This window comes from Tricharina praecox, assembly GCF_024521635.1.
Source record: "Tricharina praecox strain CBS 144465 chromosome Unknown BZA05scaffold_15, whole genome shotgun sequence".
Lineage (NCBI taxonomy): Eukaryota > Fungi > Ascomycota > Pezizomycetes > Pezizales > Pyronemataceae > Tricharina > Tricharina praecox.
In genome coordinates, this window is record NW_026250417.1 from 825,039 (window position 1) to 850,693 (window position 25,655).

Genomic DNA, 25,655 nt, shown 5'->3' on the forward strand with positions numbered 1-25,655 from the left:
GGTGGAGGGATGCCATCTCGTCTCGTCTCGTCTCGTCCCCGTCCGCTCCCGTCGGGATCAAAATCGAAACAGAAACAGAAACAGAAAAGAGCAGGGTCACTGAGCTTCCTCCCCCCACCCTACCTTCCCCCACCTCCCCTTAGATAGTATGTCTTCCCGAAGCCGCACCGCCTCCCCGCCGTCGAAGAAGAAGAAGAAGAATACTCCGGGAATCGATTGTGCGGGGATCGGACGGCACGGAGACAACACGGGGATCAGTTGTTGTCGGGGGAGGGGGGGGGGATTCGTATGCATTCGCCACCGCCCTGGCCATCTTGCGTACGATCGCGCGCACGCTTGCTATGCATGGAGTAGAGCAGATGCCGGGCGTGATTTTTTTTGCACTGCCACTTGCCGAAGCCGAGAGGTGGCAGGTGTGTACATGGTTGTGACAGGTACATGGTAGGTAGGTGGTAGGTAGTAGAGTAAGCACCCAATTGGACGGAATGTCCGATGGGCGGTTGTCCGCTGGATGTCCGCTGGATGTCCGCTGGATGTCCGATGGATGGACGGCTGGATGTGGCACGGATGAGGCGCGAATAGAATACTCTACGTTCACAACGAAGGGTGCTGCGCAAATCGAGTGGCGAGTGTGGTTGGTAGGGTGACATGGGATGTATGGATGGGGCTTGCGCGGCTGGCTGGGTGGTGTGTGGTGCGGAGGGTGGTGCGGAGGGACGGGTTGGCTTGTGAAGATGAACGTGAAGATGGAACGTGAACTTGTTTTGCAGGAGGCGCTTCCGTTGTTCGTTGTTGTGGCGTGAGGAGTGGGGCGTGGGACACGGGGCGTGGGGGTCGGGAATATGGTTGTTCCGTTAGCATGGCACGTGATTGTGCATCGTGGGTCACTCGAGGCAGTGAATGGATGGGAGGGGAGGGAGGCTCGACTTTCGGCTTGAGGAATGGAATTGGAGGGCTGGGAAGGGATGGGTTCTGAGGCTGTGCCATGGTTGGATGGGTGCACGGTCAATCTGGCGTGGGTGGTAGTTGAGTTCGAAGCACGATTGCTTCACGGAATGAAGGTGAGTAGCAAGTGAGCTTGAATGGGTGTTCAAAGGGCCATTGTAATATGACTTGGCTATTCGAGGATGAAGTTAGCCACTCGGATCCCATTCACCCTCGATAGGTAGCTCTCAATGACTCCTTGCGAGTGACACTCCATGTCCACGCACTAAAAGCTCTGCTCTGCCACGACGGCTAGGCTTGGAAGCTAACCCTGCGTCGCATCAAAACAGGCCCTGTACATGCTCCAAACACCTCTATGTACCCCGCCACCAAACAAAGCCCCACCACGACCTCTACAACAACAATCAAAACCTTCCAGCAACTTCATCAACCCCATCACTGAATCCCCAAACCCGCAACCCCGCAACCACCATTCAAAATGCTTGAGACGATTTACGTAGCGCGCCACGGCGTACGTCCCCGGCCTCCTCCATCCGTGCAAGCAAGCATCCACAACTAACCAATCCGCGTGGCCCTCCAGTTCCGCAGCAACTGGACGACCGACAACGACGGCAACTACTCGGCCACGATCACGTCGCCGACCGGCATCGCCTCGGACCCGCCACTAGCCGCCTACGGCGTCGAGCAAGCCCACGAGCTAGCCACCTACGCTGCCAGCGTCGACCCCAAGATCGAGCGCATCTACTCGAGCCCGTTCTACCGCTGCCTGGAGACGATCAACCCTCTCGCCGAGATCCTCGACCTGCCCATCCTCTGCGACAACGGCATCGGCGAGTGGTACGGCGTAGCGCGCTTCGGTACGCCCTCCCCCCACATCCCCCGCCCCCCTCCCATACTAACGTGGAGAGAAAGACCACCCCTCCCCCGCAGCACCCGAGATCCTGCACCGCTTCTTCCCGCGCGTGCGCACCAGCTACGACCCCACCATCATCCCGAGCACCAAGGGCGAGACGCTGAGCGAGATCCACAACCGCACGGCATATGCGTGCGCCAAGATCATTAGCGACATCGACCGCGAGTGGAAGGAGACGGGCACCGGGCCGCGCGCGATCCTGCTCGTGGCTCATGCCGCCACGAATATCGCTATCGGACGGGTGTTGACTGGTATGTCCCGTCGGGGTGTGGTGATAGCTGGCTGGATAGGGGGCTGACGAGGCGTGTGTAGGTGACGAAAACCGTGAAATCCGCGCCGGCACGTGCAGCATGAGCATCTACCGTCGGCGGGCGACGACGACACCACCAGCGCCGAACGCGCTCCCGCTCCCGTCGACCGAGGACCCAATTCCGGACACGAACTGGCGTGGCGGCAAGGGCGTAGTCGGCGGGTGGGACCAGATCCAGAACGGCGACTGCTCGTTCCTCAAGAACGGCGAGGAGCGGAATTGGTGGTTCGAGGGCGACGAGAGCTGGGATTTCCCCGTCGTCAAGGAGGGCACCGCGGGTGTGGAGGGCGGCTTGACGGCGGCGATCGAGGGCGGGTTGACGGAGGGCGCTATTGGTGGGCCTGGTACACTGCCTGAGGCGGGAAAGGCCGAGGATACCGCCCACATGCATAAGGTCGAGAAGCAGCGGAGCAATATCTGATACTACTCCTACTCTACGCTACGTGCGCTGCGCTGGGTTTACGGTTGCTTCATCACTACTTGAATCTGCTTCTTCTTGTTGCTTGCTGGAAGCGTTTGTTTTGATTGTAAAAGTTTCACGATAGACCTCTGGACGAATTTGATATGATATCCCATGCCACTACTCTACTGAATGAGTGAGAGCACGTGAAGTGAAGTGAAATGCCAACCCGTTTTTTAAGATCACAATCGCCTATTTGATTCTGCAAATGATTCCGCCCACCTACGCCTTCAAAATCTCCTCCAAAGCCTTCGCACAGGCATCACCCATCTCACTGGTGCTCGCGCTACCCTGCAGATCCGCCGTCCTCAGCCCGCCATCCAGCACCTTCCTGACCGCATCCTCGACCGCCTTCGCCTGCGTCGGCAAGTTCAGACTGTACCGCAGCATCATGGCGACACTCAGGATGGCGGCGACGGGGTTGACGATGCCCTTGCCGGCAATATCGGGCGCGGAGCCATGGATGGGCTCGTAGATACCGTTGACCTTTGTCTTCCCGTCGGGAATTCCCGACAGCGACGCTGACGGCAGCAGGCCGAGCGAGCCGGGGATCACGCTCGCCTCGTCGCTGATGATGTCGCCGAACAGGTTGCTGGTCACGACGATGCCGTTGAGCGCGCGCGGGTTCTTGACCATCAGCATGGCCGCCGAGTCGATCAGCTGGTGCTGGTACTTGACGGTCGGGAACTCGGTGGTCATGACGTGGTCGACGGTCTTGCGCCACAGTCTCGACGTGGCAAGCACATTCGCCTTATCGAGCGACGTGAGCGGCAGCGGGGGGTTCTCCGCCATGGCCAGATGGCCCGCCAGGCGCACGATCCGCTCGATCTCGGCGCGGCTGTACGGCTCGGTATCCATCGCGTAGCCGCTGCCGTCATCTTCGATCCGGTCCCCAAAGTAGATTCCGCCCGTCAGCTCGCGGATGATGTTGAAGTCCACGCCGCGGCACACCGAATCCTTGAGCGGCGAGTACGCGATCAACGACTCGGACGCGAAGTTGCACGGTCGCAGGTTTCCGAACGTGCCCATTTCCTTGCGGATGCGGAGGAGGCCCTGTTCGGGGCGCACGGCGCCTGTGCCCCATTTGGGACCACCGACCGCGCCGAGAAGGACAGCGTCTGCGGATTGTGCCGCCGCGAGCGCGGAGTCGGTTAGGGCCGTGTTGTGAGCGTCGATGGAGCACTGCGTAGGAGTGTTAGACGGGTAAGAGCGGAGGAGCGGGGAGAGGTACGCCTCCAATGAGCTGGTAGTTGAAGTTGAAGGCTACGTCGGGGCTGTTGGCAGCGATGACATTGAGAGTCTGGATTCCCGGATTGTTAGTGGAGAATGTGGAGGAGGAAGGATGGCGTCTACCTTGATGGCCTCCGCGATGACCTCGGGACCGCAGTGGTCACCTATTATCGTTAGGCGAAGTGCAATTGATCAACTCCATCACCTGACTAACCCTCAAACACCACGATGTCGAAAGTCTGAACCATGTTGTCTTGCAGTGTACGGGTTGGCAATTGAATTTGCAGTAGGGAAGGAAAGCGTGTGCGTGAGTATGGCGAGGGAGGGTGGGCGGAAGGTTGTTGGGTGTGTAGCCTTTGGTGGGGTGGACCGTAGCTTGGCAGCGGGGTTTGAGTATCTAATGCGATGGCAGACTTTCACAAGCGAGAAGACCCCACGATGCTTTGCCGATCGGGCGCGTGTACCGTAGAAAGTGCTAGTTAATCTACTTATGCAAAGGTTCGATTGATGGGTGGTGTCCGAAAATCACTGAAAATGCCTCCCTTCCCCGAACGCCAAAAACACCAACACCAAAACCATGCTATCAATCGGTAAAAGCAGTACGAGTGAATGTGGACCCTAACGGAGCTGGAGCTCCTGCAGCATGCTGATGTTCGTGTACTCGATTTCGCCGGGCGCAGATCCGGGGCTGTTGATGCCATTAGCAGTCAGCGATCAACACCTACAGTTCGGGGAAGCGCAGGGAGCCCTACGTTTCGGCAGCGTAGATCTGGAGTCCCCTAACATGCGTATCCTTTCCATTCTGATGATTCGCGTGGATGGCGACTTGAATCAAGAAAGTCCTGAGCTCGCCATCCTCATGCACATCATCCAGCCGCACTTCAATCCACCCAGTCGGTCGTTCCAAATCTAGCTTCGTAACCTCAATAAGATCATGAAACCCCGTTCCGCTGAGTACACTCATCTTCGTTGGCGTGTAGCTCTCATCGTTCTCGAAGTCGAGGTACATCCTGATGCGCTTCACCTTGACGCGCTTGGCGAAGTGGATGTTGATGTGGTGTGGTTGCGGTCCATCGCTCTGCCAGAACAGTGTGGTGTCTTCGTCACGCAGCTGCTCTACGCCGTTGCCCGGCTTCGCGGTGGACACGGTCCAGGAGGCGAGGTTGCCGATTTCCTTGAGGCCCACAAGCGAGTCTAGACCTTTCGCCGCGGCATCTGTGGAAGTTGCCGAGTGGACATCTCCATCATATTCCTCCTCCTCCTCTTCCTCCTCCTCATCTTCGAGTTCTTCTGGCTCGTCAGAGTCCTCGAGAGGCGTAGTGGGGTCGCGTTGTGTAGGTGCGGCGGACATGTTATCCGAGTCGCCTTGCGAGATGGTTTCCTGGTCGGCGTGGGAGTCCTCTTCGGATTCGGAGGGGGGCGGCGGTGCGCGGCGACGGGATATGCGGTGGAAAGGCATTTCAGTGGAGTGGGTGGGGTTTGGACCGACGACTCGGAGTATTTGGTGGTGTTGATAAGATTCGGGGATGACGCGCTTGATAGGTTCTCAACGCTTAGGCACGTGACCGCGCTAGCTCCCTAGTAGGGCTGTGAGAACAGCCTAACTGTATCGTGGATATTCACGCTCGAGGAAACCAAGGACACGCTTGAAAGTTGTCAAGCCTTCGACAAAGCCATTTTTCTTTCGGCAACAATTGAGGGGCCGTATTTATGGAAACAGCATCGAATACAGGCAGTTAGGCATACCCAAACACTACAAATCATCATTCTGCCCAGTAGAGGTATCATCACACCAATCCAAAAAACAGAAAGAAAAGGAACAAGGGGAAAAGAAACACCAAACACCATTTTTCCAATCCCTCCCTTTTCTGCACCCACCACACCCGGCCTAAAAGAAAAAACTGAGGACGAAACGAGATGGTAATAGAAACACAGAATTAGAAATCCCCATAACACCTTACAATCGCATTCCGAGTCTTCCTCACGTTATCCGCCACCTGCTCCACGCCTCCAAACACCGCCTCCTGCCGCCTGAGGACACCGCCGACACCATCCTCCTTGAGCACATCATCGACGAGCGTCTGAATCGCGTCTTCGTCTTCTAAAGTCTTCAGCGCGCTCTTTGCCCGCTTCAAAACCTCTGCCTTCCGCTTCTTGGCAGCCTCTGCCAGCGCAGTGATGGAAGGCTTGGGAACAGCCGGCTTGAGGCTCTTGGTTGCGTTCAAAAACTTAACCAAGCTCTCAGCCACGGCAGCCGAATCACGACCCATCCATAGCGCGTGCAATTGCCTCCAGTCTGGGATCTCATCGTCCGTGAGGCTGACGAAGGTCTTGGGAAACAACTCTGCGGTGATGCCCTCGAGCGCTTTCGATACTGTCTCTCCGTCCTTCTTGACAGCGGCTCCAGCTAGTTCGGCAATGGCACCGGCAAAGAGAAGTTGTGACTTCTCCGCGTCCGTGAACTCGTCATCTCGTTCACCGGCTTTTAGTGCAGCGGCAATGCGGCCAGCCACATCGGTGGCAAGCGTCGGCTTCTCGCTGGCCGTAGCAGCACCATTCGAATCCTTCCCAGCAGCCGCAACCGTCTCAAGGAACTGCGAGACCTCCGAAGCGGCCGCGAAGCCACGGGCCCAGTTCTCCGCCGGCGTGGGGCCGATTCGGAAAGCGCGCTCATACGGACCAACGGAGGCGAGTTCGCAGTCGATTATGACGGCAAAGTCGCGGTTGTCCCAGACTGCACCCTTGTAGCCCACTTCAGCGGACATATCTTGATTCGGCAATCCCGGGATAATCCGGGCGAGTCGTCGGAGTTCAACCTCCCACATGGTCCGGCACACACTGCCTTCAACACGCTCTGAGAACTCGAGGAATCCCATCATCTGTGCGTAGCCTCCGCGTTCGAAGGCGAGCTGTAGCATGTTGGGAGTTTGGGTTCGTGAGGACTCGTAGATACCGAGGGCATGGTGTAGGTATGAGGGGGTCCGGGCATCGTTAGGAAGGAGGGTGGAGATTCGCGTTAGCAGGAAATGTGAGAGTGTGTCATGCTGGATTTGTTTGATGTTGAGCCGAGGGTAGACGTCAATCGCAGAACCAATGGCCCCGAGCAGGAGGTAAATCCGTACTAAGAGGAGGAGAGCTTGATAGTTGTGTTTTGACTTTTGAAGCAGAGTCTCCAGAATTTGAACTGACTGATAGAGGGGCGATTGATCCTTGGGAGAGAGGGTGTAAAGGCGGATCAGTCCCATGATGGCCAGTAGCGCCGCATCGTCACCATACTGATTGTCAGTAACCAGTAGGGAGCTTCCGAGAGAAAGCGCAGACGCATAGAGCTTTAGGGTCCCGGTAATGAAGGTTGTGATGGTTTTTGTAGTTGTTGGCGAAGCAGTGTTGAGGGATGAAATGGTGAGAAGATACACGAACTTCTGGAAGTTGATGGCAGAAGCTACTCTGTCAATTCGCTGTTTCTGTTGCGGAGGTCAGCACACGCTTGATGTAAAGATTCGTTGGTAGCATACTTCACTTTCCTCCGGGAGTTTTTCTACTGCTCCCTCGACATATTTCAGGAAATCTTTCTTCTCCGAGTCCTCGAGCATCTCGAGGTACTTCTGGATATCCTCAAAGCAGCAGCTCTTGCTACAGGTGTTGACAAAATACTCCTCGACGGCCTCCAACAGAGTAGGTGTGCCTTCCGGCCCGTCATTCTTGTCGTGGAAGAGACTAGAGAACTTCACCAGCGCCAGATCACCGTGCCGCGGCGAACCGGTGGGGAGAGCTTTGCGGTGTTCCAGGATCTTTTCCAACGACTCCTTGGCAACGGTCTTGTCACCGTCGTCGTAAAGCTTTCCGGCAGCCATCACAAATCCGTCCCAAACCCGCCAATCATCACCTCGTCCCTGCTGGACAGCATCCGGCTTCGCATCCTTCGTCTCATCCTTCTTCTCATCGTCGGGGTTTGCCTCTTCCCCGTTCCCATTGGCTTCAGCCACGGCATTCGCTTTCGGCAGCAGCGAAATGCAAGTCTCAAACAACGTCCTCCAATCCTTGGTATTCTCGAGAAGATCCAGCCTTTTCCTTGCCAAACCCCACCAATCACCACTCCCTACTGTCGAATCGACACCAAGATTGGCGGAATTGAGCACCTCCAGAGCTTCCTTGGCCGCATCACCGGGAGCAACATACGGCAGAAGCTCAAGTAGCAGATTGACCTCCTGGCTGGTCTGTATCGCGCGCGGAGGTATGATTGCGGTGTTGGCCGGAGTGTCGGTGCGCGCTTTGGCGATCATGCGGTAGGCGAGTGTGCCGAAGAGCTTGCGTTCCGAGGAATCGGCTGGGAGTGAGTTCTATGGAGATCAACGTTAGCACTACCGAGAAACGGCAGATCATAGGATGAGCATACATGCAACATCAGACTGGAGATCACAGCCCAGAACCAGTATTCCCTGCGCTTGGTGTAGGTCTTCTGGAGGTTCATGGCCGCCTTTTGAGCTCCGCGCCAATCCAGCGTCTTCACGGTACCCCAGAACCACTCTCGTGCCAGCTCCTCGTTGTGGGGTTGCGCCTTGACGGCCTTCTCCCAGAGCTTTGTGACCTCGTCGGCATACTTCGGACCAAGGTTCGACCACACACGACCTAGCAGACGTAGCACCTCAACGGACTGTGTTGGAGGGGTTTTATCGGCGAGGGTCTGCGCAATCTGTATAGCTTCTTCGGTAGTCGCAGGACTGTGGATATGCGTGAGAACAAATGCTTTCAAAGCCTAACACCACCACCCCCGGAGATGTCAATTTACGCTGGCTTCGGGGTGAAGAGGTGCGAGTTGATTTACAAGGAGGTTCTCATTCTTTTCGCCTTTCTTAATGCGCCGGTTGCATAGCTGGAGCGCCTGCTTGTATGCACCCAACTCGAGTTGGTCCCAGACAAGATGGTTCTTGCGATCGGCGGAAGAGCTTGCGACGGACATTGGTGGTGGTAATTGGCGGTGGGAGATGCTATGTGGTGAAAATAGTCTGAAGAGAAAACAACATGCACAGCCGAGCGCTGGGAGAATATAGAGAATGAAAGGGTTGTGCACAAATGCCAGAAGAAGAAGATGAAGAAGGGACCGTCCGAGTGAGAGGCCGGAAGTGGGGGTGAGGATCGAAAGTGGAAACGTAACGTTCTTCGGAACTGCCGGGTAAAAGAAGGCTTATGTCGGGACCGGATTTATGTAGAAAACAGCCCGCCCCTTGTGTTGAGCTCCACCCGTGTTCATCTCCTCAACCTTTGACCGGATCTGAACGACACAATCATGCCTTTGATCAAAGCATACTACATCATCAGCGCCGTGGCCGTGGTCCACCTGGCCATGGGATATTACCTGATCGCAGCTCCCGAGAAGATTGCAACACAGTCGACAATATTCATCCTCGGGGAAGCACTTGGCCTGGTAAGCGTTCTCCGACGCGGTATGGCGGGAGCTTATTTGCTGACTTCATTGTTCCACAGCAACAACCAAGGTCATCACTCTACGAAAATCCACTCGCATGTGCCTTCGCCGGTCTCGTTCTGATCCTCTCCGCCATCTCCGATCTTACCACTGTTTCCGGAGCCGAGGATGTCGCTAGGGATTACTGGGGAGCTCAAGGTATGGCCAGATTTCTCTCCCGAATGCAAGAGCGCAGCTCACAATTTGGATTATAGCTCCGGTTCGCACACTATTCTTCGTCATCGTTACCGGATACGCGTATGTTTTGAAGCCTGGACGCGGCAATGTCAGTGCTACCTCCGACCACCCATTGATCAACAGCGCTATATTCTCATGGGCATTCATGGAGGCGATTTGGTGGTTCTGGGTATGTTATTTCGATACAGTCAATTGTAAGGATGAAGCTGACCATGTATTCGTGTGCAGATCCACACTAACCTGCGCGAGGAGCGCGGTGAGGCAATGGCGAGGATCCACGCGAGGAAGAAGGCGAAGTTGGAGATGGAGATGAGGGAGGACTAGATGCGATAATGCTGTGAAGACGAGATGCCCATAGTTGGATAAAGCTTATAGAATTGCTGCTGCGGATGTACCTGTAGATTTATTATACCCTCATAACAACCGACCTTGCTGTGGACTCTCCCGGCTGGGAACACAAAATGTGTTGAGTGAAGACCCAAGAACTAATTATCAGCCGCGCTAGCGAAACCCTTACCCATCCCGCCCTTGCTGAAATCTTCGCCCTCTGCCAACTCGAGCAAACGTTTGTCACCAATTCACGTCGTGCTGCTTCAACCTCCAAGCGAACTTTCCTCTCACCCCCACCTCACCGCCGCCATGGGTCTCGCGGGCCCCAAAGCGTAGTTCCCTTCTCTACTCTCCTCATAATTGCCACATCTGACACACACCGCAGTAGCACAAAAATCAGCAAAGACCCCCGCAACACCTTCTGGTCCAAGGACACCTCACGTTTCGGACACCAGTACCTCGCGAACCTTGGCTGGGTCCCTGGACAGAACCTTGGCGACACCACCTCCTCGTATCATGCCTCGGGCCACATCACCGACGCGTCTTCAACCGGAATCAAAATCGTGCTGAAGGATGATACCCTGGGTATTGGTGCTAAGAAGGGCGCGCAGCATGATGAGTGCACGGGTCTATTGGGACTGCAGGGACTGCTGGGAAGATTGAATGGCGATGATAAGGTGGTCGAGCAGGTTAAGCTCGAGGAGGATAGGAAGAAGAATGAGTGGATCCAGAGCAAGTGGGGCATGAGGTTCGTGAGAGGGGAAGTCTGGGTGGCTGATGATCTTACGAAATTGAGGGAGAGAATGGTTAAAGAGAAGGAAGAGAAGGCGGAAGCTTTGAAAGCGAAAGCGGAGAAAAAGGATGGCAAGAACTCGGATGACAAGGACTCTGGTGAGGAGGCTTCGCGCAAAAAGAGGAAGAGGGATTCGGATGATGTGGAGAAGGATAAGAAACAATCGAAGAAGTCGAAGTCAAAGGACGGGAAGAAGAAGAGCAAGCGACGTGGCTTGGAGGAGGACGGAACGGAGACACCAGCGACGACGGACCGGGAATCGAAATCCAGGTCCGTGTCCGGTGACGAGACAGAATCTAAAGAAGAGCGAAAGAGCAGACGGAAAGAGGAGAAGCGGCTAAAGAAGGAGAGGAAGGAGAAGAGGGATGCTCGGAGGAAGGAAAAGAAGGACAGGGAAGAGAAGAAGAAGAAGAAGAAGAAGGCTTCCTCTGATGGTGATAGCTCTTCAGAGAGTGAAACAGAGGCTGCATCTGGATCTGTGACTCCGGCGAGTGCGATGAACGGTAGGCATGCTCTGCGCCACAGGTTTATTGCCGCAAAGAGGAGTGCTATGATGGATGCCACATCGTTGAACGAGGTTGGTCTCCGCTTCCTCCAAAGTATAGCTCTCAAAATGGTGGTATCTAACCATAGTTCTCCAGATTCTCATGATCAAGGCATAATAGACGGTACTTTGTGTACTTCGCCATGGCTAGAGTCTTTCTCAGGTTATAAAAAAGTTGATGTTCATAGCATTTGTTTGGTAGCGAGTTGGGCTTTTCTGGATTTGCATAATATTGTGCATGTAACTCTGTTGTCTCCTCCGGAATACTGTATTCTTCAAGGGGGATCGCGTGGTAAATTGATGTTCAATCGCGAACTGAAGCTCTCCGTTGCACGTGACAGCTTGACAGCTTGCTAGCTTGGCAACGATATTGCTCACTCCTCTCTTCCCGCTTCTCTGGCCGCGTCGCGGACCCGCCGCTGGTCTCTTTGTCTTTCTGCCTTTTTTCACCGCATCATCAACGTCGGCATCTCATTTGCCAGCCATATAATCCCGTGACATTCCCGTCGGCCTGCTATCAAAGCTTCGACTACCTTCTATGATTCCAAGACAATCGATCAGCTACTCCCATACAATTGTTAGTTGGTGGTTTGCCGTATAAGTTGTGGCGACGCACAAACTGAACCAGAAACCACCAATCAACATATCCTTGCTTGTTGCCCCTCATCCCCTCCAACACTACCAGATACCAACAGCACAACCACCCTTCGTAAGTAAAAGTTGCTTTCAACCACCCCCTCTCCCCAACGCTCTCACCATTACCTTCATCAAGCCCCACTCCTCCTGCTATCATTTACCCCCCGTCGCCAGTCCATCCAGCCGTCCATCCATCCATCTATCGCGACGCTCGCTTAAACTTTCTAGGTTCTTTGAAGCTCGTGGTCGGTTCGACAGCTTCGCACCAACCATGGATGAACTCGTTGCCCAGTTCATCGCAGTGACGGACTCTTCTCCCCAGAAGGCGCAGTCGTACCTCAAGGTCTCGGATAACGACCTTGGAAATGCCATCGCTCTCTTCTTCGATACCGGCGGTGTAGATATTGAAGACAGCAGCCCGTCGGCCCCGCCTCCGCTCCCCGCGCGTCCTGCTGGACTCAGCCAACCCGTTCACGACGATGACGATGATGATGATGTTCGGGAAGCCTTGAGGGCCAGTGGTACTCCGGGTTCTGCTGCTACGCCTCGCGCCTACGAGGACGATGAGGCGATGGCGAGGAGGTTACAGGAGGAGTTTTACGGAGCGAGCAGAGGGCCGGGTGGTGGGGATGAAGTTCGAGCTCCCATTGCGAGGACTACGGAAACGCTTGTTGGGCCGGACATGGACGATGACGGTTATGGAATTCCGGCGCGACAGCCACGAGGTTTGTGTTCTCCTGGTAGATGATTTGAGATGGAGAACCAAACTGATGCGCTCGGTAGTTCGAGCTGGGATTTTCAATCAGCAGAGTTCGGTGTGGAACCGAGTACAACCCGAGGAACTAACCCTCGAGGAGCGACGGCGCCGTATGGCTGCTGCTACGGGAGGCGCTTCGGAGAGAGGGTCACACGCTGGGCGGCTGGCAGAACTGTTTAGACCACCTGTCGAGATCATCTCCCATCTGGGTTTTGAGGAGGCGTGTGATGACGGCAAGGAGCAACAAAAGTGGATCCTAGTCAACATCCAGGAGGAAGCGAATTTTGGCTCCCAGATCCTCAATCGCGACATTTGGAAAGACAAAGAGGTCCAACAGGCTGTCATGGAGAACTTCATTTTCCTGCAATGGCTCAACAACGGCAGAGATGGTCGGGATTACGTGAGGTTGTACATGCCCGACGCCTTGTCAGGAATCGACGCCAACGCTTTCCCACACATTGCCATCATCGACCCTCGAACTGGTGAGCAGGTCAAGGTGTGGAAGGAGATGCCTAAAACACCTATCGAGTTTGTGCACACAGTTTACGAATTTCTGGAACGGTATTCACTTCGTGATGATGACAAGAATCCTGTTCAACGTGTGACGAAACCGAAGCCAAAGCCTGTCAATATCGAGGCTATGACAGAAGCAGAACAGCTGGAGCTTGCTCTGCAGAATTCGATGGGCGGTGGCGCGACCGGCAACGAGGATCTGGCGGACAACATCGCGGATGACGTCGATTTGATGGATGTGGAGCAGCCCGAGCAGAAGTATCTGGAGCCTAAAGGCAAGGCAATCGAGCAGACACCTTTTCAGAAGATTTCCGGTACCAATCACCACCAGGAGCCGGCCCAGGGACCTGACTCTACGAGGATACAATTCAAGCTCCACGACGGAAGCAGAGTTGTTCGCAGGTTCCTCCTCAGGGATACAGTCGAACGGCTGTTCGAGTTTGTCAAGGCGGACCTGTTGCCGGAGAAGGAGGCACAGAAGGACGGCGGAGGAAACCCTCACAAGGAGTTTGAGCTGGTCAGTATGGGCAAGCGTCTGATTGAAGTGTTGGACAAGACCGTTGAGGAGGCTGGGCTCAAGATGGGCACCATCATGGTGGAGGCGTTGGAAGAATAAACTGCGGTGCTTTGTTTTTCCTCCTGTCTGTCTCCTTTGTCTGCTTGGGATAGTGCAATTGTAAGCTCTGGTATGGGTCAGTTGCTATAGGTGGGGTTGCTGCGAGGCGCTGCAGACATTAATGTGTTTTCTTTCTCATTCTTCATTTCCAGATCATCGTGTCTGTGGTCTTTGCGGCGCGTATATGCGGGATCCTCAGTTGTATCTAGCTAGATTTTCTGGTCCTTGTTTTCCCTGGATCATTTGATAAAGAGTTGATTTGTGTTGGCTGGGAAGTTACCGCGCTTGATCTTGGGGTTCTCCTGATTACCTGTTAAATTACATGGAATGCTATTCGAGGGTTATCAGCGTATACTGGCGGTGGTTACGGGCGTTGTTGTGTTTACATGGCGGGTGAGCGTTTATTTTGTGGTGTAGCAATTAGTCGCCCCCTGACGACAGCGACAGCCCCCACGTCCCTCTAAGTGCTCACGGAGTGGGTAGGTTAAACCACCCTCCACACTTCCTCCACCATCCTCATCCGCCACAAGTGCTCAACTCCCCTTCCCTAATAACACTGACGACACTCGCTCGGCTTTCACCTATAACTACACATTCTCTCGTCGCTTCTTCTGCTCCGGTAGAAACATCCCGTTCGCATTTTGGGTGCTCTCGCCTGTGTTTTGGAGGCGTTGAGACGCCTTCCGAACCTCCCGACCTTTACCTATCTAACCCTACCCTCTCCACCGCGATCAGGAACACCTCATTCCACTCACCCGTCCCGTCCGGAGTAATCACTCTCTTCCGAGCCGTCGATATAGTTCCGGACGAATCGCTTCTCGGCGACTCGATCGCGACGCACGGATCAACCCTGCACACCACCGAGCACTCCATACCAGCCTCCTCACGTCTCCTCCAGATATGAGCATAGCATCTGCTCGCTACGCGAGCTACCACGAGCCACCGGCGGGCGGCGGAGGTGGCGGACCGACAATCGGCGTGGCGGCGGGCCCCCCGAACGAGCTCGTTGACCCCGAGTCGCTATACACCAAGCAGGGACTCATAGGTGGGTTTGCGTTCTTACGGGCTGGGGATTTGAAGAGGGAGGAGGAGGGAGTGCTGTTTTCTTGTTGCTGGGTCCGGTGCTGACTACTGTGTCCCTTGCAGGTGGCGGTAGTTTCGGAAAGGTCTACAAGGGCGTCGATAAGCGGAACGGGCAGGCGGTAGCCATAAAAGTCATCGATGTTGAGAACGCCGAAGATGAGGTCGATGACATCATTCAAGAGATCAATATTCTCTCCGAGCTCCATTCGCCCTATGTCACCAAGTACCACGGTTCGTACCTCAAGGGTTCCGACCTGTGGATCATCATGGAGTTCTGTTCTGGTGGCAGTTGCGGGGATCTGATGAAGCCTGGCTTGATCCCGGAGGAGTACATCACGATCATTATTCGGGAGCTGTTGATGGGATTAGAGTACTTGCACAGCGACAACAAGCTGCACCGGGATATTAAAGGTTTGCACCTATCCCCTTTTGTGCAGTTTGGGCGAGGCAGGGGAGCTGATGAGAATCTGTAGCGGCAAACGTGTTGCTGGCGTCAAATGGCCAAGTTAAGCTTGCGGATTTTGGAGTGTCCGGGCAGTTGACGGCAACGATGACGAAAAAGAATACTTTCGTCGGAACTCCTTTCTGGATGGCACCGGAGGTCATCAAGCAGTCAGGATACGACCAGAAGGCCGACATTTGGTCGCTTGGGATCACGGCCATTGAGCTTGCTATGGGAGAGCCGCCGTATTCCGATATCCATCCTATGAAGGTCCTCTTCCTTATTCCCAAGAACCCACCACCGCAATTGGAGGGTAGCTTTTCGGAGCGCTTCAAGGAGTTTGTTAGCCTATGCTTGCAGCGAGATCCCCGAGATCGGCCATCGGCAAAGGAGTTATTGAAACATCCATTCGTGAAGCGTGCTAAGAGGACAACTTATCTCACCGAGCTCATCGAGCGACACGAGCGGTGGGTGATGGAGAATGGCAACAAGAAGGGAAGCGATGAGGATTCCGACGAAGGAACTATGGACAGTAGGGAGAGTAAATCCACTGAAGAGGAGGAGGACGACAATGACTTGTGGGATTTCGGAACGGTACGACCAAGTGGTGGTGGTGCTGGTCGGAACACCCCGGGGTTGAAGAGTTTGAGTGCAGCGCAGGCAAATATGAGATATATCGCTCAGACCGTGGAGAGTAATGACTTTGAGAGCCCGGGCACACCGAAGGGAAGCCGAGACCGTCGGAGTGAAGAAAGGGCTTCGGCCATCCACCCCCAAACGAGAGCCCAGGAAAACAACAAACAGCCACAGTCTCCACCGGTGCCGCCACATGGCAAAGACTCGGGATACGGAACGGCCTCGGACACAGTTAGGGGCATGAAACGGCTAGACTCCCATCAGCCTGCGCCGCCGACACCACTACCTGCGCATCAACTACCGCCACCCTATCGGGACGATCGGCAGCCGGTGCCCATGCAGCCGCTTCAGCATCACAATCACAGCAGACAAGTCAGTATGTCTGCCGAGAGCGAGCGGTTACTACAGGCAGAGCTGGCGAAAGATGTTAGCTGGATGAGGATAGCCCAGGGACAGCCAGGCATGGCTGACCACGATCGTACGCCAACGGGAAGCAGGGGATCCGCAGCTAGTCCAGATGTTCTTCCAGATCACGGGGGACTGACTGCGTTCCCCAACCCGCAGCTCGGAAGGCAAACATCGCACGATCTTGCCCAGGAGCAGATGCGGCGGCAGATCGAACAACAGAATAAGGTCAGACTCGAGGAGCAACAACGACAGCAATTAAGGTCGATACAGCCGCCTCCCGGGCTCGGTCATCAGCCACGTCGGGCCCCGAGCGGCGCGCTAGTACCCCCTCAACCGCCATCGCACTCTTCACAGCTCAGAAACACCCCCTCCACGCAGACTTTGCAGCCCGCCAATGAACGACGGCAGTCGGTGCCTCCACCTCCCCCGGATCATATGCCGGCGAACAATGGCCTACTTCAGGACAACGAAGGGGAAGTCACTGCGTTGGGCGGTGTTATTCTCCCTGCCCTAGAGGCAGCGTTGACCAGACGCACCTATCATCTCCAGCAGCAGTCCATGCGAAAGGGTCTCAAGAACCAGGAGAAACATCAACACGCACATGACAAACTCAAGCGATTGGTTTATAAAGCTGCACAGGTTTTCAAGGACATCGAAGAATGGGATAAGGCGGCGCCTGTCGGAATGGGCAGTGAGGTTAGCGGATTCCTAGAGGGGTTCTTGGAGGAGGTGCTCGTTAGGGTCGAGGCCGAGGAGGAAGAAGAAGTAGTGCCGGCCAGACACCATCCACATCAACAACATCCCCAACAGCAGCAGCACCCTCAGAAACACCAACCTATGCAACCTGGCCAGCAGAGGCGGTGGTAGTTCTTTGTATATGTACCTGGGAACCCTTACTAGCCTCTCTTTATAACTGATGCTTAATACCCATTGACTATGCGTTATCCTATGCGCCTTTCTTTTACTTTTTCTTTCCTTTGTTACGGTCGGTCTATGGCATAGGGTGGCGGGATAGGGTTGGTTTTTTTTTTCACACGGTTCGGATGCGAGAATGGAACGGAAAGATGGGACTCTGGTGTTTAATGTCGGCAACGGGAATACCGCTGGGTTTAGTTACGGTTGCTTGATTGCGGAAGGGCGGAGGTTGTTGCTTGCTAAGATACCCACAACCATGCTTACATTTTGTTATTCGTTTTTGATGTGATTATGATTCTGCTCCTCTCATGGTCGTGTTTGGGACCGCTTGTCTGTGTGTAGTGTTGTGTATGCAGGAGGTGGTGTATGGGGGGTGTTACGAATTGTACATATACTGTGGCGATTATGAGATTATGAGGATTTGAGATGTCGAGATGGCCGTCGATCTTCGTTACCACTGCAGTTCCCTGCGATGGTGCCGATGCCTTTCTCCATCTCTTTGAACTACATACATGCGAGCAGGAACTCTACCGCCGCCTACCCACGGGCCTAAGAATAAGCGATCATTTACTAGTGTTAATATCGAACGGTATTCGTTAGAGAATTTGTTTTATATACGCCAGAGACTTGTGGTGGTGAAACCAATGGAGTCCTGTTTTATCACCAAAATCAAGATACTTGATACAGTCGCAAAAAGTAGGCTACAATTGATACGGGAAGAATACCGCGGTCATTTTAATACCGAAGAACTACCAGATTTTTGTTCAATACGTATGCCCACTTTTAGAAAAGTCCAAGAACACGTATTTCCATAATGATAGGAGCCGTACCGTCTTCCTCACATCACGTATCGAAAAGTAGTACGTCATCTACTAGTACATACAAAGAGAGTTCTATGGTGTTGCAATGCACTGCGTAATTACATTGTTACCGTAGTCTTCCCCCTGCCAGCTGTACAGGCCTCAGCAACTGAGTAGGTACGTCACAAATTCGCACGTAAACACAAATATCCCCTACAAGACGACTTAAATTTCTCCGCACCGAGGGGAGGCAAAATCAGTTGACCTGGTACACCGCGCACTCTTGTCTGGTCAGTCCTCAACGCCTCATGTGATATCACTCATTTACCGATATCACTCGACGGTTGAGATTTGATGATTCACGCCAGCCTGGGAACGGGAAAGGAGACGAGTGGAGGAGAAGGAGGAGGCGCCGAGGCTCCGCTGACGATCGATTGTACGGCGTATACCTAGGTCAACGAGCGCATAACACAGTCCACAAGCTCACAATCATTACCGATAAATCACACCGGATTGGACATCATCAATTGATTGTCGCTTGCAGCATTACCACACTATACAACGTAAGACTCCGGAGAGTAAGAGGGCATATGTATGCGCCTTTCTGCATGTAGAGGCATAATGGCCTGTACCTTTGCATGTTGGGCAGCGGGGTAGAGCACGGTCTGGGATATTCGGTAACCCTCCCTCATGCTCCTGCTGGTATTTCCTTCTCATTTCATCCTTAGTCATCCGCTTCTTTGGGGGGTCGCCCTTTGGGAACACGGGTGAATGGTGGTTCACAATGCCCTCCTCCAACACATAGTTGGGACGGGGCAACCCCCCGCCGCCGATTTGCGCCCAGTTTAACTGCTGGAGGGTCACCAAGCATCAGCATCTGACTACCCTTCACAATCCAATCCAATCAAAAGGAGACATACGTACGCGGACGGTTGGGATTTTCGGGGTGGAGCGGCCAGTCTATGTCCGGCCCCACCCCCACGAACAATTCGTCCACAGTAACTTCTACCAACGTGAGGGAGGTTATTCTCTCCCATGGGGGAGAGATTTTGCTCGGCCTCAGCCGAGATCCTCTAAACGCCCTCTTGCGGTCGATCGATTCGGGTCGCACAGAAGAAATCCTTCCACTCTGTGGGTGAAGGATGTTACTGTGGATGAGAGTAGGGGTAGAGGGTGACGAACTGGAGAAGCTCGTACCCAGTAGGCATGTTTTTTTAGAAGGCACCTAGGGCGGGTATGTCGTGGACGGTAAAACGTAGAGGTAAAAGGTATCTGAAGTGGGATACTCGAATGTTGTTTTGTTGGTGGAGTAGGAAAGTAGAAGAGAAGAAGAGGAGGAGGAAGGGGAGGTCGATTCTTATAGAAAACGGGGCAGGTAATTTCCCCGACATGCTTGGCACACAAACAAGATCGTGAAGTTCTGCTAGTGTCTTTTGGTTTGTTTCGGCGAATCTCCTCTCACATAGAACTGTCCCTGTGATCCCGCGGGGTAAAGTGGTTTCGAGATCGAGTGAGAGAGTGTGTGGGGCTTGCAACCGGAACAGAACAAACACTTGAATGCTTCCAGCAACGCTACGCTCGTCAAGTAACCTTGCCCACCTAGTCTAATATGATCCGGAGTCATGCGAGTGGTGCTCGCTGGGTGTTATGACAGCCTACCTACATACCTAGCCTTTACAACTTTACATGACGAGTTTCATACCGTCAGGAGCTCCTAGAGCAAGGCATAGCCTACATAGCTCTCGACGCACCGACTAAAATCAGTCAGAGAGTGGTAGGACAGCTGCTTCTGACTGCTGACGACCGAGATGTTTTTTCGATCCGCCTTTTGGATCCAGCTTTGGCTTCCCAGATAACCAACTACATGGCCCTTATGCGTCCGTGCTATGATTGCAACGTGGGCGCTCATGGGTCCTAAGCGGGTTCGGATAGATCATTTGATTGAGCCACTATGATGTATATAGAAATGATTAACCAGCGGGATCGCCGGAATAACTCGCCATGCCAGAAACATTTGCGGTGCGGAGTAAACAATCAGGTGGGGGATTATAAACAACAACAACACTTGATGGTAGGAATTCTGGCGGCAACTTCGTCTTCTGCTTTGTGAGTGCGACTCCTGGCTTCTACCAAGGCCTGCCTGCCTGCGGTTGCTGACGAGTTGTTCAGGAGTTGATTACAAAATGGGGGCCTGAAAATCCGCCGCATGTCCCCCATCCAAAGTTTTCCGGCTCCGTGTGGCATGAGGTTGTGTCGTCGCACCACAGATTACCCCAGCCTACCAGCATCGTTGTATCGTAACCTGCACGGCCGAGTAAGACCACAGCCGTAGGAATATTATTTTTAGGACCAGGAGCTTTTTTCAGAGCAACATTAAATCATGGACGAAGCTGGGGGAGGGTGGGTGAGGGGGAATAAGTTGTATAAGACGGCTGCTCCACGGTCTCAAGTGGTCTCATCAGCGCAACAGATCATGGAATTCAAACCTCCCCCTCAAACGCTCCAACTTTTACCTTCAAATATCCCAAAGCACCTTACCACTGAAAAATGCAGTTCGCCACATCCCTCGCCCTCTTCCTCTCCGCAGCTATCTTCCTGGCGGTGCCATTGGCAGCCCCCAATGCTGCCGCCCAGGACGAATGCCGCACCGTTGCGTCGCAGACCGCCACGTCCCGCACATGCGCCATCATTCTTCCGCTCCGCAGTGTGCTGTGCCGCGCTTAACCGTCGGTGCTTGCGCCGATCGTGAAGACGGAGCTCATCGCCGCCGAGATCGAGTGCTGGTACTACTTCAATGCCCCGGCTGTCTCTACCGGATACTGGGACCGCACTGTTGATGACTGCTGGATCTTTGAGAGCGCGCTGCAGCTGGGATGTTGAGGTGGGTTACATGCTCCGTGCCTGGATGAGTGGGATTGCTGGTTGCTGACCCGCGGGTGTAGAAACTCTTCCTCGGTGCTCTTTGTAGGATACCGACGGCCACGCAGGGAGATTTTCGAAGGGCATGTCCGGTATACAAGGCCGGAGTGTGTGCGTAAGAGGTGAATGGCGATGGATAGGGGTTGTCACATTCGTTTAACGTTTCCCCTCTGTCATGGTTTCTATTCTGTTGCTTAATCTACTCTTTTTCAACGGTTGCCTGCGGACGCGCGGCATTACCGCCTTTAATACAAGCTCGTGTGATACCGCATCTTCCTCAGGTGATCAATTCTTCATATGTAATTGCTATGGTATGGTACAGTTAATTAAGCGTAATATGTACATTGCCGTCGGTGCCGAGAACCCCCATCATAGCATCGATTCGTACGCCGTCTTGAAATACTCTTCCTCCCTCACATCACAGACCAGCATGTGGCCCGGGCTGTGTGCCATAACAATGCCCTTGACCTTGTCCCCCGCGCTCATGATAGCATTCTGCGGGGTGACGCCACACCCCCAGAAGACGGGTATCTCGCCCTCGCGGAGCTCGACGGGATCCCCAAAGTCCGGATCTGACAGGTCCCTGATACCCAGCTCCTGCAGCGCCTCCCACCCCCACGCAATCGGCTCTCCGTGCATCTCCGAGTACCGACGGGTGATATTCCGCACCGTCCCCACGTCCTGGGGTCTATACGGCCGCATCGAAACCACGTACGTGGCGTCCGTGAACACCCCCGCGGGGTTCAGCCGCCGTGTCGTCGTGTACATGCTCACGTTGCAGCGTCGCTCGACATGGCGCGGGACGAGTCCTGCGTCTGCCAGGGCGCCGTCGAAGGAGAACGAACAGCCGATTAGGAAGGCTACGTGGCTGGTTTCGTCCCAGACGTCGGCGAGGGAGAGCTCGCCGGCGTGGATCAGTTTCCCTGCCGAGTAGATGTTGTAGCGCGGGATGTCGGTGCGGAGGTCGAAGGGCGTGGTGAGCAGCGGCGAGGAGAGGAACGTCGCTGTGCCAGTTGCGAGAAGCGGGCATGGAACCGGGTTGCGCAGACATAGGGAGCGGAAATCGGCGGCGTGAGCTTGTGGCAGGACCAGTAGGTTCGCTTGGATGTAGCCTCCTGCGAGGCCCGCTGTTGGTGCTGTGTATCTGTTCTGTCGGCAGAGGAGTCGGACGGCGTGGGCCGGATTTGCCGGTGCCTCTATGGTGTCTCTCTCAAGAATCGGTGCTGTCATGGTGATTTCGGTCGATTATTCGGAGTTTAAGTGAATTCAGGTGGGAGGTCGAAGGTATTATTCGTTTTGTGGTAGAATGTCTTCTGGATGGATTGACTCCAACCGAGGGATTAATGTGGCCTTTTTAAAAGATTTTGGTCTTCTAGTAATTTGGCCGGGAAGGCTGACGTCTCATGTTATTGTGTGGTAAGTGGAATGTTCCTCCAGCCTGACGTGACGACAAAAGTGACAGGGAGTTGGGCCTCCGGCGACTCCTTCCTAGCCGTCGATCATTTGACGGGTGAGCACATGCTTGTATGGCGATGGCGTTTTCGCGCACCAGTAGGACTCGCGTATCGATGCATTTTGAAGTGAGACTTGCATTTCAATGCGCAATAAGATGCATCGCTGGCCGGAGCTAGGACTTCGGACTTCAGCCTACGACTGGTGGCTTATCACTTGTGGTGGTAGTGAAGATATGCACTTTTTAGCGGGAAGGAGTTCGTTCTCCGGATCTCGAGGTGCAGCTGCCAGCCATCGGATTGTCTGCAGGCAACCTCCAGATGGTATTAATAGTGCATATTCGTTTGTAGATAGAGGACAGGAAGTCTGGAACGCCTCGATGGATCGAAACAAGCAAATAAGTCGTAGAACCGAGTGATATGAGGTGTCACGCAGCCTTTCCGAGCTTCCAGCCGTCGGAATGCCGGTTGTGCCGACTGTGCCGAGGCTAGGCGTTTTATCGTTGTGAAATATGACGCAGCTTGAATGTTGAATTTGGGCCGAGGAGGGATTTTGGCGGGCTGGAGGCTACGGTTGGGATATCCGGAAGTGGAGGAGTCAAGCCTGGCTTGGGCAGATGCTGGTGAAGTAGAGTCTAGACTCGGATCCTAGAGCGGTTCTGGAGCAGGAGGGTAAGTGTGAATAAGGAGAGGATGGGAATGCTGGTGAATGAGGTGGGTGCTGGTATGTATCAGTATCGGTTTCGCAAATCCGATGCCGACTCAGGGATAGGGAGTTGGAAAGCTCGGGTAGTGTGTGCCACCACCACTGCACTGACAGCTCCTCATATAAGTGGTTTACTGTCTGCCGATTTGCCTTTGCTTGTAGTTATTGTTTTTGGTTTCTCCATTGATAGCCTATAATCTATCTGGCACTCTAGGTAGTCCGGTTTTACTGTCTGCGACTGGTATGTACAAGCCGGAGTGGTTACAGCGACTCAGAAACCCCGACTGCCGACAAATGTGATTCGACTAAGAGGAACATAGGAAAGAAAGAAGCCCGCCAATCAAACCTGCCGCTCCGTATTCCATCGACTCACACACCACCATGAGCGCGAGGAGTTCATATCTGTTGCTCTCTCTTCCACTTTCTCGGTTCATCACAAGTTCCTTCTCTCACTCGTGAATATTGCATTGTTCCGTGCATGTACATTCTTCTGTCACTCGTGCGGCGTTTCTTCGTCAATTTTAGCACCACATAGGTAGGTACCTGATGCAACAAGCTTTTATTGGTGATGGTGGTCTCTCAGCTCCTCACTGAGCATGGAATCCTCATCATCTTGAAAACCCTGACCCCGCTCGAGAACATCAAGGTTCCACGGCAATCTCCCTTCCCAGCCCGCCGACGAGCCATCTGTAACGCGGATTAGCATACATCCACTCGAACGAAGGGCACTTCCACGATCCCATGTACTTACACAATGCAAAATAAGCATACTCGACAAGAACCGGCAACCAGATGAGTGCCGCCAATATCTGTCCATACCCCATCTCATTCTCCTCATAGTAGTCCCCGGCCGCCATCTGAAACTCGCCCCGGGCACAGAATATCACTATGGCCGAGGACCACGAAACCAGCAGGCCGAAGGACGCGACGGCCCACAGACCGGGCGTCATGCCGGGCGCTCTCCGAAGGTGGTCAAGATGCTCGCTCACGGTGAATGGCTTCTGTGCGAAAAGTCCCGTGCGCTTCAGGTACGTCCACCCGACGAGCACCCAGTTTGAAATCTGCGGGATGCCAATCTCCACAGACACATTCCGCCCCCTCCTGCGGGCGAAGAAGGTGGCCACCGAAGCCAGTACTCCGATGCCCTCGAATATGATAACCACGCTCGCCGGGATGACGATCTGCGGTCTGAAAAAGAACGTATCGACGGCTCTACATATGGCAAAAGTGTATGGCCGCTCGATAGATCTTTGGTAGAACTCGACCAGACACATGATCGACGTCATCAGCGCGGTGAGCGTCACAAGCCCGCAACGGAGCTTCCGTCGCCGCAGAGTCTTGTACGTGAAGCCTAGCACCACGTACAGGCTGCCCATCGTCAACAATGAGACGTGGTGCAGCATGTTCCGCTCGTATATGGTGAGATCCCGGCTGAGATAGCCGAACGTGGCAATGGTGACCGAGAGCGCAAAGAAAGTGGCTGCGTCGAGGAAGGTGTCCATTATCTTGATTGTCGCGGAAGCGTGTGCCCGCCATATGGCCCCAATCTTGGAGTTTGGGGATTGTGGGAAAGGAAGAAAGGAGGCAAAACATAGAGTTACAAAGATGAGCTCAAACACGTACGCGATGACCATCTGCAAACCGTTACTCAGTTCGTTAGCCGAATGCGGGGGAGTTTTTTCGGAACAGGGGGGTTGCCTACACCAACACCGCTAATGTCGGGGTTTCCGCTCGCGCCGATGAGAACCGAGCAAACGTATGGCTCGCACGCTTTGGCAGCATCGTACAGGATGTTCGGACCACCACTTGTGTTGTTGAGGGCCTCAATGCTGCTACCGATTCTCGGCGGCTCAAGGCAGACCTCGGCGCTGCTATTGAACGTCTCGAGAGGAAGAAGATTCCACCAGATCTCTATGGGATCGGGCAGGAGGGTCTGCTTCAGACCGATATCGGCAATCCAGGTGCAGTTCTGCGAAAGATCCGTTTGGAGCCTTTCGCGATCGGTGTCGGGAATCTTGGAGGTGTTCATGCATCTGTATGTGTATGTTCTATTCGCCTGGAAGGAATTGTTTCCGTGCGGGTAATAATAATGTTTAAAACCGACTTCTTGGGTCCGAGACATGATTGAAGTTGCTGGAAGGGGACGAGACATTGAGCGTGTACTCGAGTAGTGGTTGTGTATAGATATATCAGGAACTGGCAAGGACTCAACATCCCATCCCATCAGGAGTAATAGGCGCCAAGCCGCCAATCGTGACTGTCACCGACTTCTCGCATAGCCAGGACAAGCATTTTTGTCAGCAAGGACACGGTTATTTATACCAGCTGTATCGGCGGAAGCTCGTGGGGTGGGCCACTCTAGCGGTATTATCTACCGCCTACATGGGCGTCAGGGCATTTGGTGCCGCCCCTGTGACAGGGTTTTAGCCAAGTATCGGCTTGAAGTTTGAACTGCCTGCTTAATTATAATTGTCCGCAGTTGTGAATCGAACTGCCCGTCGCAGATCCTATCGTGATTCGTAACTGGCTGCGGTGCCGGAAACAACCCTCGAAACCGGTGTTGTCCAGGACTCCAGGAAGACGTCG

At 54.1% G+C, this 25,655-nt stretch overlaps 10 protein-coding genes across 10 annotated transcripts; 5 read left to right on the forward strand and 5 right to left on the reverse strand.

Moving 5' to 3' along the window:
* The first annotated feature begins 1,293 nt into the window (after positions 1–1,293).
* On the forward strand, positions 1,294–2,731 carry BZA05DRAFT_374816 (histidine phosphatase superfamily). Its single transcript, XM_051481768.1, has 4 exons — positions 1,294–1,456; positions 1,526–1,802; positions 1,858–2,109; positions 2,171–2,731. The coding sequence occupies exons 1-4, from the start codon at positions 1,424–1,426 to the stop codon at positions 2,587–2,589; spliced, it is 981 nt and encodes a 326-aa protein (XP_051338779.1). The 5' UTR covers positions 1,294–1,423; the 3' UTR covers positions 2,590–2,731.
* Positions 2,732–2,750: 19 nt separating this feature from the next.
* On the reverse strand, positions 2,751–4,307 carry BZA05DRAFT_69852 (3-isopropylmalate dehydrogenase Leu2A). The gene is made up of 4 exons (XM_051488571.1): positions 4,073–4,307; positions 3,982–4,022; positions 3,860–3,928; positions 2,751–3,810 (listed from the first exon to the last, which is right to left on the reverse strand). Exons 1-4 carry the CDS (start codon positions 4,104–4,106, stop codon positions 2,851–2,853), a joined length of 1,104 nt encoding a protein of 367 aa, XP_051338780.1. The 5' UTR covers positions 4,107–4,307; the 3' UTR covers positions 2,751–2,850.
* Positions 4,308–4,476: 169 nt separating this feature from the next.
* BZA05DRAFT_445855 (anaphase-promoting complex, subunit 10-domain-containing protein) lies at positions 4,477–5,317 on the reverse strand (the record flags this gene model as incomplete). The annotated part of the gene is made up of 2 exons (XM_051487038.1): positions 4,477–4,546; positions 4,611–5,317. 2 exons carry the CDS (start codon positions 5,315–5,317, stop codon positions 4,477–4,479), a joined length of 777 nt encoding a protein of 258 aa, XP_051338781.1.
* A 203-nt stretch (positions 5,318–5,520) lies between these two features.
* BZA05DRAFT_474708 (N-acetyltransferase B complex non catalytic subunit-domain-containing protein) lies at positions 5,521–8,994 on the reverse strand. Its single transcript, XM_051488140.1, has 4 exons — positions 8,684–8,994; positions 8,255–8,614; positions 7,374–8,198; positions 5,521–7,322 (listed from the first exon to the last, which is right to left on the reverse strand). The coding sequence occupies exons 1-4, from the start codon at positions 8,816–8,818 to the stop codon at positions 5,796–5,798; spliced, it is 2,847 nt and encodes a 948-aa protein (XP_051338782.1). The 5' UTR covers positions 8,819–8,994; the 3' UTR covers positions 5,521–5,795.
* Positions 8,995–9,093: 99 nt separating this feature from the next.
* Positions 9,094–9,948, forward strand: BZA05DRAFT_401055 (increased loss of mitochondrial DNA protein 1). Its single transcript, XM_051483959.1, has 4 exons — positions 9,094–9,283; positions 9,343–9,481; positions 9,538–9,689; positions 9,749–9,948. Exons 1-4 carry the CDS (start codon positions 9,146–9,148, stop codon positions 9,842–9,844), a joined length of 525 nt encoding a protein of 174 aa, XP_051338783.1. The 5' UTR covers positions 9,094–9,145; the 3' UTR covers positions 9,845–9,948.
* Positions 9,949–10,058: 110 nt separating this feature from the next.
* BZA05DRAFT_401056 (uncharacterized protein) lies at positions 10,059–11,489 on the forward strand. The gene is made up of 3 exons (XM_051483960.1): positions 10,059–10,182; positions 10,236–11,220; positions 11,285–11,489. Exons 1-3 carry the CDS (start codon positions 10,160–10,162, stop codon positions 11,303–11,305), a joined length of 1,029 nt encoding a protein of 342 aa, XP_051338784.1. The 5' UTR covers positions 10,059–10,159; the 3' UTR covers positions 11,306–11,489.
* A 605-nt stretch (positions 11,490–12,094) lies between these two features.
* Positions 12,095–13,709, forward strand: BZA05DRAFT_419507 (uncharacterized protein; the record flags this gene model as incomplete). The annotated part of the gene is made up of 2 exons (XM_051485594.1): positions 12,095–12,548; positions 12,607–13,709. 2 exons carry the CDS (start codon positions 12,095–12,097, stop codon positions 13,707–13,709), a joined length of 1,557 nt encoding a protein of 518 aa, XP_051338785.1.
* A 447-nt stretch (positions 13,710–14,156) lies between these two features.
* Positions 14,157–17,622, forward strand: BZA05DRAFT_474712 (STE/STE20/YSK protein kinase). The gene is made up of 3 exons (XM_051488141.1): positions 14,157–14,754; positions 14,856–15,203; positions 15,266–17,622. The coding sequence occupies exons 1-3, from the start codon at positions 14,610–14,612 to the stop codon at positions 17,143–17,145; spliced, it is 2,373 nt and encodes a 790-aa protein (XP_051338786.1). The 5' UTR covers positions 14,157–14,609; the 3' UTR covers positions 17,146–17,622.
* Positions 17,623–21,169: 3,547 nt separating this feature from the next.
* Positions 21,170–22,440, reverse strand: BZA05DRAFT_401067 (uncharacterized protein). Its single transcript, XM_051483961.1, has one exon. The coding sequence runs from the start codon at positions 22,140–22,142 to the stop codon at positions 21,282–21,284; it is 861 nt and encodes a 286-aa protein (XP_051338787.1). The 5' UTR covers positions 22,143–22,440; the 3' UTR covers positions 21,170–21,281.
* A 779-nt stretch (positions 22,441–23,219) lies between these two features.
* BZA05DRAFT_401068 (uncharacterized protein) lies at positions 23,220–25,337 on the reverse strand. The gene is made up of 3 exons (XM_051483962.1): positions 24,772–25,337; positions 23,821–24,703; positions 23,220–23,756 (listed from the first exon to the last, which is right to left on the reverse strand). The coding sequence occupies exons 1-3, from the start codon at positions 25,291–25,293 to the stop codon at positions 23,629–23,631; spliced, it is 1,533 nt and encodes a 510-aa protein (XP_051338788.1). The 5' UTR covers positions 25,294–25,337; the 3' UTR covers positions 23,220–23,628.
* Between the last annotated feature and the right edge of the window lie 318 nt (positions 25,338–25,655).

What these genes read in the sequence shown, in the direction of transcription:
- BZA05DRAFT_374816 (XM_051481768.1), top strand. Translation starts at nt 1,424, where the DNA reads ATGCTTGAGACGATTTACGTAGCGCGCCACGGC. An exon ending in GTACGGCGTAGCGCGCTTCG is followed by an intron (nt 1,803 to 1,857) that starts GTACGCCCTCCC and finishes GTGGAGAGAAAG; the next exon opens with ACCACCCCTCCCCCGCAGCA. An exon ending in TATCGGACGGGTGTTGACTG is followed by an intron (nt 2,110 to 2,170) that starts GTATGTCCCGTC and finishes AGGCGTGTGTAG; the next exon opens with GTGACGAAAACCGTGAAATC.
- BZA05DRAFT_69852 (XM_051488571.1), bottom strand. Translation starts at nt 4,106, where the DNA reads ATGGTTCAGACTTTCGACATCGTGGTGTTTGAGG. An exon ending in TCATCGCGGAGGCCATCAAG is followed by an intron (nt 3,929 to 3,981) that starts GTAGACGCCATC and finishes CCGGGAATCCAG; the next exon opens with ACTCTCAATGTCATCGCTGC. An exon ending in ACTACCAGCTCATTGGAGGC is followed by an intron (nt 3,811 to 3,859) that starts GTACCTCTCCCC and finishes ACTCCTACGCAG; the next exon opens with TGCTCCATCGACGCTCACAA.
- BZA05DRAFT_474708 (XM_051488140.1), bottom strand. Translation starts at nt 8,818, where the DNA reads ATGTCCGTCGCAAGCTCTTCCGCCGATCGCAAGAACCATCTTGTCTGG. An exon ending in AAAAGAATGAGAACCTCCTT is followed by an intron (nt 8,615 to 8,683) that starts GTAAATCAACTC and finishes TGGTGGTGTTAG; the next exon opens with GCTTTGAAAGCATTTGTTCT. An exon ending in TCTCCAGTCTGATGTTGCAT is followed by an intron (nt 8,199 to 8,254) that starts GTATGCTCATCC and finishes TGATCTCCATAG; the next exon opens with AACTCACTCCCAGCCGATTC.
- BZA05DRAFT_401055 (XM_051483959.1), top strand. Translation starts at nt 9,146, where the DNA reads ATGCCTTTGATCAAAGCATACTACATCATCAGCGCCGTGGCCGTGGTC. An exon ending in GGATTACTGGGGAGCTCAAG is followed by an intron (nt 9,482 to 9,537) that starts GTATGGCCAGAT and finishes TTTGGATTATAG; the next exon opens with CTCCGGTTCGCACACTATTC. An exon ending in AGGCGATTTGGTGGTTCTGG is followed by an intron (nt 9,690 to 9,748) that starts GTATGTTATTTC and finishes ATTCGTGTGCAG; the next exon opens with ATCCACACTAACCTGCGCGA.
- BZA05DRAFT_401056 (XM_051483960.1), top strand. Translation starts at nt 10,160, where the DNA reads ATGGGTCTCGCGGGCCCCAAAGC. An exon ending in GGTCTCGCGGGCCCCAAAGC is followed by an intron (nt 10,183 to 10,235) that starts GTAGTTCCCTTC and finishes CACACACCGCAG; the next exon opens with TAGCACAAAAATCAGCAAAG. An exon ending in ATGCCACATCGTTGAACGAG is followed by an intron (nt 11,221 to 11,284) that starts GTTGGTCTCCGC and finishes ATAGTTCTCCAG; the next exon opens with ATTCTCATGATCAAGGCATA.
- BZA05DRAFT_474712 (XM_051488141.1), top strand. Translation starts at nt 14,610, where the DNA reads ATGAGCATAGCATCTGCTCGCTACGCGAGCTACCACGAGCCACCGGCG. An exon ending in CACCAAGCAGGGACTCATAG is followed by an intron (nt 14,755 to 14,855) that starts GTGGGTTTGCGT and finishes TGTCCCTTGCAG; the next exon opens with GTGGCGGTAGTTTCGGAAAG. An exon ending in GCTGCACCGGGATATTAAAG is followed by an intron (nt 15,204 to 15,265) that starts GTTTGCACCTAT and finishes GAGAATCTGTAG; the next exon opens with CGGCAAACGTGTTGCTGGCG.
- BZA05DRAFT_401067 (XM_051483961.1), bottom strand. Translation starts at nt 22,142, where the DNA reads ATGACAGCACCGATTCTTGAGAGAGACACCATAGAGGCACCGGCAAAT.
- BZA05DRAFT_401068 (XM_051483962.1), bottom strand. Translation starts at nt 25,293, where the DNA reads ATGGGATGGGATGTTGAGTCCTTGCCAGTTCCTGATATATCTATACAC. An exon ending in CCGACATTAGCGGTGTTGGT is followed by an intron (nt 24,704 to 24,771) that starts GTAGGCAACCCC and finishes AACGGTTTGCAG; the next exon opens with ATGGTCATCGCGTACGTGTT. An exon ending in GTATGCTTATTTTGCATTGT is followed by an intron (nt 23,757 to 23,820) that starts GTAAGTACATGG and finishes TCCGCGTTACAG; the next exon opens with ATGGCTCGTCGGCGGGCTGG.